This window comes from Urocampus carinirostris, chromosome 17 (genome assembly GCF_059441175.1).
Source record: "Urocampus carinirostris isolate Australia breed hairy pipefish chromosome 17, RoL_Ucar_1.0, whole genome shotgun sequence".
In the NCBI taxonomy this organism is placed as follows: Eukaryota; Metazoa; Chordata; class Actinopteri; order Syngnathiformes; family Syngnathidae; genus Urocampus; species Urocampus carinirostris.
This window is the reverse complement of record NC_142365.1, coordinates 25,097,488-25,108,416: the sequence shown is the minus strand read 5'-3', so window position 1 is coordinate 25,108,416 and position 10,929 is coordinate 25,097,488. Positions and strand designations below refer to the sequence as shown.

Here is a 10,929-nt window from a genome sequence, read left to right as displayed (position 1 = left end):
CTAAACTCTAAAGGAGCTGTACCAAATTAGGATCTTTGTTACTCTCTGCCACCGTGTGTCATCATTGCAGCCTCAATCAGCTCATACACGAAGCTAGTGCTCAAATGAACTCGTCCTGTTTCGTCTTTCATTTTCAAGCCGACACACTTCATTTTTTTCTCCATCTAATTCGCGGTCTATCGAGTCAGACTGCCGAAAAACATGGCAACAGTTTCAAGCATTTTACAACCCAGGGGAAAAAAATGCTGCCTTGCACTGTTCACCAAGCAGTTTTCAAGGATTTCAAGCACCCACACAAACGCCGTTGTCATGAGCTGCGAAACTTTGAAGACATCCCCCAAGGCCAACAAGCAATGACAAACGAGCCACACTAACACGCTCAGTAAGTGTGAAGGATAATCACAATCCATAATTGCTTCTTGAATCACAATGTTAATGACGAGATCTCGATTGCAACGGCACCTCATTAACACAGATAGCGCAGAAGCTCGAGTAGACGTCTGTTTTTCGGAAGGATTCTTCATTCCGTTACTGTTTTGGCAGGGCCCGCCCTCAGTCATAAGTGGATGTAGTCCTGTTGGATTTGAGAATCCAGTGATCCTGCAAAATAACTGATAGTAACTAAATTTGTCTATGGTAAAAGTAACTAGTTACCAGGGGAAGTAACAATTTATGTTACTTTAAAAAGATGTATGTCAATGAATTTAAAATTTGCCAGTGTTTACCAGAAGAGCTGTCTCTTTCAGGTCCTCAAGGGCTCTTTGGGTTTTTTTTGTTACTTTAATCCCTACATTACCAATCATTATGTTGCATTACTAAATGTTGGAGGAAGAAAAAAAAAAAAAAAAAACCCAACTAGGGGAAAAAAAAAGGAAAAATACAATAACAACAGGAAAACAAGCGATAAAAAGAATCTATTTTACATTTTTATACAAACACATTAACACTGAAAAAGACAGGAAATATAATTAAAATATTTATAAATCCACACAAAACAGATAAAATACTAAACAATTTGAACATTTGTATCCTCAACAAATTTAAAGTAAACCACACAGAATCCCCTCCAATATATATGTTGACCAATCAAAAGAGAAAAAAGGCGTCCAGGGGGAACCGGCTGTTGATTGGTGGGAAGCCGGGTCGTTTCGTTCACTGACAACATGAGTCGGATGATGTCAAACAGATGGGGCTCACATTTTTCGTGAACCAGTCCTCATTTGCCTTTTCTTTTGGTGCATTAGTAAATACTACATTTGTAATCGCTATCCAACTATATGCTAGTTGCTATTTTGAATGATCCAAAAAGACATGCTGTAAACAACTCTGAAAAGAGCGGAAAACCGCTTTATCAAAATAACGCACCGCTTTTGACCGTCAGTAAAAGTGACGGTGTTGTAACGGCAGAAAAATATGATGGGGCTTGCTTTTCAGCCAAATAAATGCCATGGCTTCTGGTTTGACTCTAGCAAGTGATAAACTCTTGGTTCCTGAGCGGAAATTAATTCGCATAATTATAGTTTGTTACCATAAACATTATTGAGCTGCTCATTGTATTGTCTTTGTCCGTTCTATAGCCCGTGGAGGGTGGAGCTGATAATGTCCATGAACGTGGCTTCCACACAGTAGCAGATCTGGACATCTGGATCGGCTCCTCCCAGTTCTTCCGCTGTCCTTTGGGGTCGCAACAGTTTGCTGGACCCATCTACGGAGGTTTCCTGAGGCTTTTCCTTTAGATACTGCAAACCTAAACACAGGGAAGAGAACATACAATTGGGTAGTTATGGAAAAAAAAGTGAGTATGGGATGGTAAAATAGATTTACCGTAAATTCCTGACTACAAGCCACAACTTTTTTGCTACATATTAAACACAGCGATTTTCAATATGGTGCGGCTTTCCTTTCTTTCTATAGGGGCGCCGAGGAAAATTGCCAGCTTCTATGTTTCCACAACGCATGTGTTCTAAATACAAAACATCCCTGTGAGGTTTGGAAACATTTATGATGCCCTCCTAGAGAAATTAGTTCATGTTTTTGCCAAGATTAATCATAATACTAAACAGGGGGGTTATTTTTTACTCGGATACTATAGAGTATTCAACGTTTGGTCAGAATCTTGGTTTGCAAAGTCAGAAAATGATCAAGCACAGTATTCACCTCACATGTTTTGACATTGTTTGAAGTTAATCAAATAGATATTTTCTGACTGATACTGGTGAAATGTGAGGTTGGGGAGGGAATGATAGCCTCAAGAAGCCCTCTGCCTCAACACCCTGCTTTCTGTGGTCCTAGTACCAAGGCCTACCAGGACTCCTCATCGCTCTACAGGCGAGGACATGAAGACTGGGCCGTCATCTTCATCAACACAGAACATCTCTATGTTGCTAGGAATTGGTATGACGTAATAGGGGGAATTCTATCAAATAACAATAACGTAATAATCAAGCCAACTTTGTTGTCTATCCAAATGGTGCCAGTTCTCAACTTCTATTTTTTTTTTTTTCTTCTTCTTATTGTTTTGTGTTCTATTCAAGTTTTTTCAGTAGATTATTAGTCAAAGAAAAGTCCATAAATCCAAGTGTGGGTGTCTTGATTGAAGTACATTATATTGAACTATGAAAATGGTAAAAATAATTCACGTAAAGTGTGTGTAGCCACCCTTCAGAATAACTAAAAAATGTTTTTCATCCGTTTTCCTCACATAATGATATGAAAACGCATGCGGTGCTCCAAAAAGGCGAGACAAGTTTTGAAAAGAATAAATTTGCCCCTTAAATTCAATTGGTAAAATAAATTGTTGGTTAGAATAAAATTTATTTACCACCCCTATTCACTACAATACCTTGGATAAAAAAAGACAAGAAAACACTTCCAAAAACACAACTCGAAAATGACAAATATAAGGACCAAAAAACAACTCCCCCAAAAACAAAAAATGACAAAAACCTGACCAAAAGAAGCGGCCAAAAAAAAAGGATAAAAAACAGACTACAAAATGACCCCAAAAAAAGCAAAGCATGGCCAAAAAATAAGACAGAAAAGGCCAAAACGATCAAAAACAGAAAAAGAAACGACACAAAAACACGACCAAAAAATGGGGTAAAAATGACAGAAACCCTCCAACAAAAACACCCAAAAAAAAAAAAAAAAAAAGGACAAACATGACCTAACCAACCAACAAAAACATGACAAATGAACAAACAAAAAGGGACAAAAAACAACCAAATAAAACGACCCAAAAAAGACCTCTGCCAAAAAATAAAACGCCCAATACAAGCCATACACAACCAAGTTAATAGTTAACTTTATTTGCATTTGATCATTTATTTATAGAACCGAAGAGTTCATTTTTACTTTTTATGTTATTGTTTTGCATTTTAATGGATTTTATGTTGTTTTCCAACTATAAATCTGTTAAGCATTTAGAAAGCTGAAATTGTTTGTATTTTACAATTTTTTTGTAAAACTCTGAATATTTTAATTTTGTATTTCATGTATTTTTCAGACATATGTAATTACTAAACAGTTTGGCGTGTAATATTTTATTATTATTCCAAAAACAAAAATCCTAAGGAGCTGGCTCTTGGGTGCAACCAGTAGGGGGCGGTGACCCTTACATGACAATGCCATGATGACAAGCCAACCAGAGCAGGCGTGTGGCACCATTTTCACAAAATTTTTATAAAAAACGATCGTCATTTATTGTGTGGTCTATAGAGTCAGACTGCCAAGAAACATGGCAATGGCATCATTTTCAAGCACTTCACCCAAAAATTTTCCTAAACACAAAAACCCAACATAAAATTATAAAATTTTCGAGGACTTCAAGCACCTGTACGAATCCTGAACAATGTTTGAGCACACAGGCGTACACACACACAAGTAGAAACACATCCAAGGATTTAAAACACCCGTACGAACCCTGGGTAACAGATATGCATTTGTACTCACGGGCAACGAGAGGGTCGATGTCCCTGGCTTTGGTGGCCACATCCGAGGCGCAAACCTGCCCAACTTGTACTAGCAGGGCTGTCACGTCCTCATAGAGGGGAGGAAAGGCCTGACAGAAGGCCACCAGGCACGGCAGTGTGGGCATGAAAAAGGCAAAGCGCTTGGCGCGAGTCAACACTAAAACACACCACAAACGTATATTTTAGACAAGTGTTCTTCAACCGTTGTACGCAACAGCCCCCCCTAGTGGGCTGTGATACCTCGTCACGTGTGGCTAAGGAAAATGCCCAATTTTATCTTTGCAGAACAAGCACGCGTTGTTCATGATCTTTGCCTTCTTACAGTGATCAGCTAAGTAACTAACATTCATCCATAGCAGTAGGTGGCAGCAGACTTTTGAACCAGTTACAAGCTCATGAAGTTGCAAAAGGAAATATATTTATATTGAAATAAAACAACTTATTTTTTGCAGTGCAAAAGTTTTATCAAACAAAATCAAATCACTCAAATATAGTAAAAACTATTGCACATTATTTTTTCATAAGACAAAAAAAAGAAAAAAAGTTTGTAAAAATTTAAAAAATCCCACTAGCAGAAAATGTTTGCTCATCTTAAATATTGTTTCCTCTGCTTTTCTCTAAAAAAACAACAAACAATATAGTAAAGAAAATAGATTTAATAACTCTTTGATGGATCTGTGTAAGATTGTGCTGCAAAATGAAATAAAGTTGATCATGTTCTCATCTTACTAAAAACAAATTGTGTGATGGTAAATTTTTCAATTATGTTAACAGTTTCTAGTTTCTAGTACAATATCCCGATTATGCGGTTTTATTTTAGACTTAATTCTAAAAAAACTAAGCAAAATAAGTGTTTTATATGCAGATGTATTTTATTGCATAAAATCTCTTGAATTCATTTATTTTTGTACTGTTCAAAGTTTTATATTGTACAGTTTACATATTTACACTTGCCCTTATTTCCATAACTTTGTTCAATGGAAGATTTCTCAGTTGTCACTTTTTAAGTGCAATTTCACCCGGTTCAAGTTCAATATATCGGTCGTGTATGGTTCTTAGTAAAGTTGTGTAGTAAATCATTTTTGTTGTTACCTTGGCAGATACGTTTTTTTGAGTTGAGATTTGTTGTCATTTTTCTAGAAGAAAATAGATTAAAAAATTAACCCTAACCTTTTAAAAACAGTTAAAAAATATAGTAAAATCCTGATCTAAAGAGAAATGATTAACCACAATGAATAACTTGTATTACCCTCTGAGCCACGGAATGATATAGAAAAACGTAATACTGTAATTTTGGACAACATGCTCATTTAAGCTTGAAAGAACAACATGAAAGTAGTGCCAGGAATTCCTTTTTCCAAAATGTTGACGGACGGTGAGCTTTGGCGTTCTTTAACGAAAAAAGGTGTGCCTTGGCTCAAAAAAGCTTGGGAAACACTGTTCTAGACGCATGCAACCCCTGAGGGCAGGTTGCAATGTCGCACTAACAGACAAAGGCCAGAAGGTGGCAGCAAAACGCACAAAATGAAGAGACCGCATCATATGTGGGCAAAAATTAAACAAAGAATGGGATCGTGTGTGACATGCTGAGAAAAAATAAAAATTCTGACCTGTAAGAAGTGTACCCATGACGCTGACAGCCAACCGTGCCACACTGAGTGACTTGGGCAGCGCGTACTGGATACACAGGTATGACAACAGCTGGATGGCAAAAATCTGTCAAAGGATAACATTCACAAATGATTAAATTCCTAATTCTAATTACAGGAAAAAAATGATTTTATGATCTATTTTTCATATACAAGACACTAAAGAATATAAATCTACACCAAGCTAGGGTTGCATTAAAAATAAGTAAAATCAAAATAATGTATTTCATAGAACAAATTACATTTGGGACATCTGGTTTCACCCAGGGTTCGTACACTTTTTTCGAATTCTAGCACTTTTTAAGAATTTCCAAAGCCAATTTAACAATTCTTCTCGTACCATTGAAAGTATTCCTGTGCCAATTAAGAACGGGGGCCTAAACTTGAGTTTTAAACTCTAGCCCTACCCTAACCCTAGCTCTAAACTTATTTCGGAACCTTACATTTAATTTAGAACCCTACTATGGAGCTCAACCCCTAGTTCCTAACCCTAAACCTACACCCAACTCTAGCCCAAACTCTAATTCAGTACCCTAAATTCTGTTTAATACCCTAACAAGGAGCCTAAACCTTAGTTCCTAACCCTAGCCCGAATCCTATTTTGGAACCATAACATAAGTTTAAAAACCTTGTTTGAAGCCCAAACCCTAGCTCATAAACCTTGCCCAACACCTAACCTAGGAAACCTGTCAACAATTTTAAGCATTTACAAGCATTTCACCTTAAATTCAAGCACTTTTCAAAATTTGAAAATACAACATTATTATTCAACCATTTTCAAGGATTCCAAGCACCTGTAGGAACCCTGTTCACCACTAAAATTAATTCATTCAAATAAAAATGGTTACTGTGCTTTTCTTACTCTGAAGTATCCGCCCTTTTTTACCAGCTAGTGAACGACGTGCAACAAAAAAAGGATTCGCAGCGTCTGCATCTGTGCTGCCTTCGAAGTTTTGTGTTTTCCTTTTCTTTGGCAACAAACAATTTACCAAAAGAAGCTTCTCTATATGTTTCTTAAAGGCAGATCAGTTACCTCGACACTGTCACAAAGGATTGTAAACCAAACATTGTTTCTATCTTCTTTGTTTAAACATACACAATTAAAAAGAAAACTATTGGATGATAAGTTCTCAAATAATTGGCAGCCCTGAAATTTGGATGAAGACAAAAAAAGATATTGTTGTATTTTGGTTATCAAGGATTTCTTTTTGAAATGTAACAAGCATGTTTGTACATGTTAACGACAAGAGGTCACACTATATATTTCTCAAAGGAAGAACAGTTATCGTATGCAGCATTGTTTAATTGTAACAATGCATTTCAATTTGATCCCCCGCTTTTTCTGATGTGTATAAGGTAGGGCGGGCGGATTGATCCAAACATCGATATTATCAATACAAAGCAAGTACTTGGATCAGATCGATACTATTGTCTTGGATTGATTTTGCTCATCCCCAAATTTTCTCAAGGTGCCATTTCTCCATGTAGATAGCACAGCCCTTCTCTCTCACCTAGTGCTCTCAGCTACTCTCTAAATACATGACTGAGGGTGTGACAATATTAGCACCTCTCCCTACCTGGCCTGCTGCTGCTTCCTGTCTGCTATGTAGTAGTGAGGGCCAAATTTATGCACCCACCTTTACCAGAAGCTAAAAATGGAAGAGGAAAACGGGAATGGCAGCGCTGTGTGGACTTTTTTGTTTTTAACTACAGAAAAGGACAAAGCCAGCAGTAATTTTTGTGGTCAAGTCGTCCACTACTGAAGCAAATTCACATAAACACATGAAAAGGTTGACCCTACAGAGAGATACGAGCTATAACCAAAAAATGTAAAGATGTTACTGTTCTGAACAAAAGCTTTATTGGCTTTCTTCACTTTTTTTCAAAATAGCGTGCACTTGAAAATATTAGTTCTTTTAATGACATTGTTAGAATGTATTTGGATTTTTGTCACGTTGCTGCCTTTTTTGGTTTGTCTCTCTTGACTTTTGTTCTGAAACGGTTGTAATAGAAATAATTACACGTGTTCTCCATACTCTTAAAATTTGAATTCAAATATTTGGGCTGCATTTATCACAATTATAAAGTAACTAAATAGGTGTGGGGGGGTTGATCATTCAACAATTATAACATTTCCAAGCAAAAATTATCAGTATCTGATCAGTATTGATAGATACTACCCTGTATTTACTTGCAGTGATACTAAAATTCCATATATTGCCAACCCCTAATATAAGGCACTGTTTCAAATTTCTGACTTATTTTGGGCTTTTAGGTGTGCTGTATAGTGCAATTAAATATGGTATATTAATTTTAGTATATATGAATTTTTTAAAAAGGCAGGACATGGAGGGTAAAAGGCAACGCTGGGATGTCTCACCTGCTTTTCGAGTTGGGGCTGGGCCAGGAGTTCTGGGATGAAGTCCAGACAGATATGCATAGAAGGGATGCCTGACACTGTCAAAGGTAGCAAAGGTTGAGGATAACCCTGGAGGAGAGCACAAATGGAAAATAAAAACAAGAATGCTATCAAGCTTGGCATCATTCAAAAGGACTTGAAATTGATTGGTATCGCCAGTGCCAGCTATTGCACTGTGGAATTGGAGAGGAAAGTCTCAATAATATCCAGCGTGTGACCATCTGCTGCTTGTGGGAAAGCAGCAGCCAATGACTGCTAATGCTGCATGAAAGCAGGATGAGTATTGTGGTCAAAATTTTGTTTTCTTTATCATTTTTTTCATGGCCAAATTCAATCACTTTTCAAGCCAATTAAAAAAAAAGAAAACAGTACCTGCAAAGGAAGAAATTTTTTGGTTGACTTTGATGAATAAAAGGAAGTTGATATCTTGCTGCTAGGACATTCTTAGTGCTATTTAGAGCTGTTCCTATCTATGATCTACAATATTTATGTGTTGGGCTGCTACAAACTGAGATGAATTCTGCCAATCTAATTCAACACTGCGCACACAGCTTCAATATGTCACACTTGTCTACAAACACAGAAAAGGCACAATGACAAACCAGCTGAGAAGGTGTGTCAGCGTCATTTTCACACACCTTTGAATTTTTTTTTTATATAATTACTTATTGCGTGGTCTATCAAGTCAGACTGCCAAGAAAAATGGCAAGGGTAACAATTTCAAGCATTTTCAAACACGTTACCCAAAATTCAAGCATTAAACTGACCCTGAAAACACAACACAAAATTCAAGCATTTTAAAGGATTTCAAGCACCCATACAAAACCTGTTAATAGTTACAGATGATGGCAATCTTTCAGCGCAAATAAAACAAAAACAGCACAATAAGAAATTATTTTAACAGACACTGCGCATTATTTAACCTCTCCTCCTACATTAATACAAAATAATAAGCAAAATACATTAACCATCACGTAAACATACTCGTAAGTCAAGAAATTTGTATTTATTTTACGTACATAAGATTTACCTAAACAGGGGATGTCAAACTTAGTTTGGCTCTGAGGCCAAATCCAGACATTATGTTCCAAAGTGGCCCGGATTAATGAAAGAATGTCATATTTTTTAGCTGTGTTTTTTAGTATTATGCTTTATTATTCAGCCAATATTAGTAACCTACCCTACATACTTTACTCCCAAATAACAATGGATCTTTTCTTAACACAACACATTTATTTAGAAACAATGGGGGATAAAGACCCCGTGACCCTACTGAGGATAGGCGGTGCAGATAATGCATGGATGGATGGGGGATAAAGATCATTATGTTGAGCATCGAATGTGTTAACTGCTTCATTTTGATATTTGAGTGAACAAACTCACCACTTTTTCCAAACTCAACACTGCGAAAAAAACAAAAACCTTTTGATAGGCTGGACCAAATAAGGGAGGTTACTGTAACGCGCAATTTATGAGCTAATTATGCCTCCCGTGAGCGATTTTTTTCGAATTGCTTGCAATGGCAGCCCTGCATTTTTATGCTCTGATGAAAATGCAGAAAGTGCGACAAGGCGTTTGGAAGATTTTCTGCGCAGAACACTTAGCACTAAACATTTTTTGTGGTTGCAGAAATTTGAAAAACTTTCAACAGAGGGAAAATACAATGCTTGTCAATGTCACATTTTACGTAGCTCTCTAATCACATTGTATGCTTTAGCACAGGGGAGGCGCTGACTGACCAAGATTCCTACTGATTGACAAAGATGCAGAGCACAAATGCACACCATGGCGTTTGTGATTGTTTATATAATGAGAAATCTAAAAACACACATATATATTTATATATATATATATATATACAATATATATATATGTTTAAAATGTTATTATATTTTTCAATAATTCAAGTTTATTAAAACCTGGCGGGATTAATAAAACCGTTTCTACATATGGGAAACACTGCTGATGGTCTTACCTGAAAGTGCACTAGTTTGGCAATATTGGGGTCGGCAATGAACATCTGATGCAGGAGACAACAGATGAGGCACTGCACCTCCCGCAAATTGCTAAGCAGGCCCCCGTCCGGCTCAGTATGCCTGACTGCCTCCTCGTCTCTCGATGGCGGGATTCTTTGTTCCGTTTTAACTTGCACGGGACCCCTGATACGCTTCAGGAGGCTCTCTGGACTACATCCCATCTCTTGTTCTTCTGAAGTTGGCATACACACCTCCAGAAGAATCTGTACTGCTGCGCTATCCTAGAACGAACGGGACGATCAAGAAATGTGTGTATCACAACCAGTGTTTGGAGTAATGCATTACTCTGTAACACGTTCCTGAATCAAAATTACTTTTTGGGGTAACAAGTCCTGTAACACGGTAATAAAATTTTGTAAGTAAACTAACATTACAACATGGTGCGTTTCCCGCTACTTTTGAAAAGCAGATTGGGGTTTGGAATGCCTTATATTCACTTATAGATTTTCCTTTGTTTATTAACCACCAGCAAGACAACACTGAACAACACTTAAGAAGGGTGGGACGTGTTTATATGTACCTACAGAATACAACTAAAAACAGTTACGGAGGCACAAATGTAAGATACATAAAATACTGAAATCAGGAGATCAGTTCATATGTGCATATTTCGTTGTGTGTCGCCAGTAGCGAATGGTAGGCATGTGGAGGCGACGTGGCTTTTACAGGAACAAAAACCAACTCTATCAATGAGCAAATATAAGCAAAGAATTTACAGTAAGTGTGCAAATATTCTTCTTTTTTTGTAAAATTATTTTCGCAATAAAAGACATCTTGGCCATGAACTGAGGAAGTCTGGTTTTAGTTTGCGAACTTTCACGTTCATGCTTGTATTACAAAAATGGTGAAAGTAA

At 37.0% G+C, this 10,929-nt stretch overlaps 1 protein-coding gene across 1 annotated transcript in view; it reads right to left on the bottom strand.

Annotated features, from left to right (window-relative positions):
- Positions 1-897: 897 nt before the first annotated feature.
- The window catches only part of ints2 (integrator complex subunit 2), a 31,447-nt gene continuing 21,415 nt past the window's right edge, over positions 898-10,929 (bottom strand). Inside the window, exons 21-25 of the mRNA XM_088321502.1 lie at positions 10,015-10,296; positions 8,001-8,108; positions 5,582-5,687; positions 3,952-4,128; positions 898-1,747 (exon numbers count right to left, since the gene is read on the bottom strand). Of these exons, the coding sequence (XP_088177628.1) occupies positions 1,572-1,747; positions 3,952-4,128; positions 5,582-5,687; positions 8,001-8,108; positions 10,015-10,296 (849 nt within the window). The 3' untranslated portion in view covers positions 898-1,571. The remainder of the gene's footprint in view (positions 1,748-3,951; positions 4,129-5,581; positions 5,688-8,000; positions 8,109-10,014; positions 10,297-10,929) is intronic.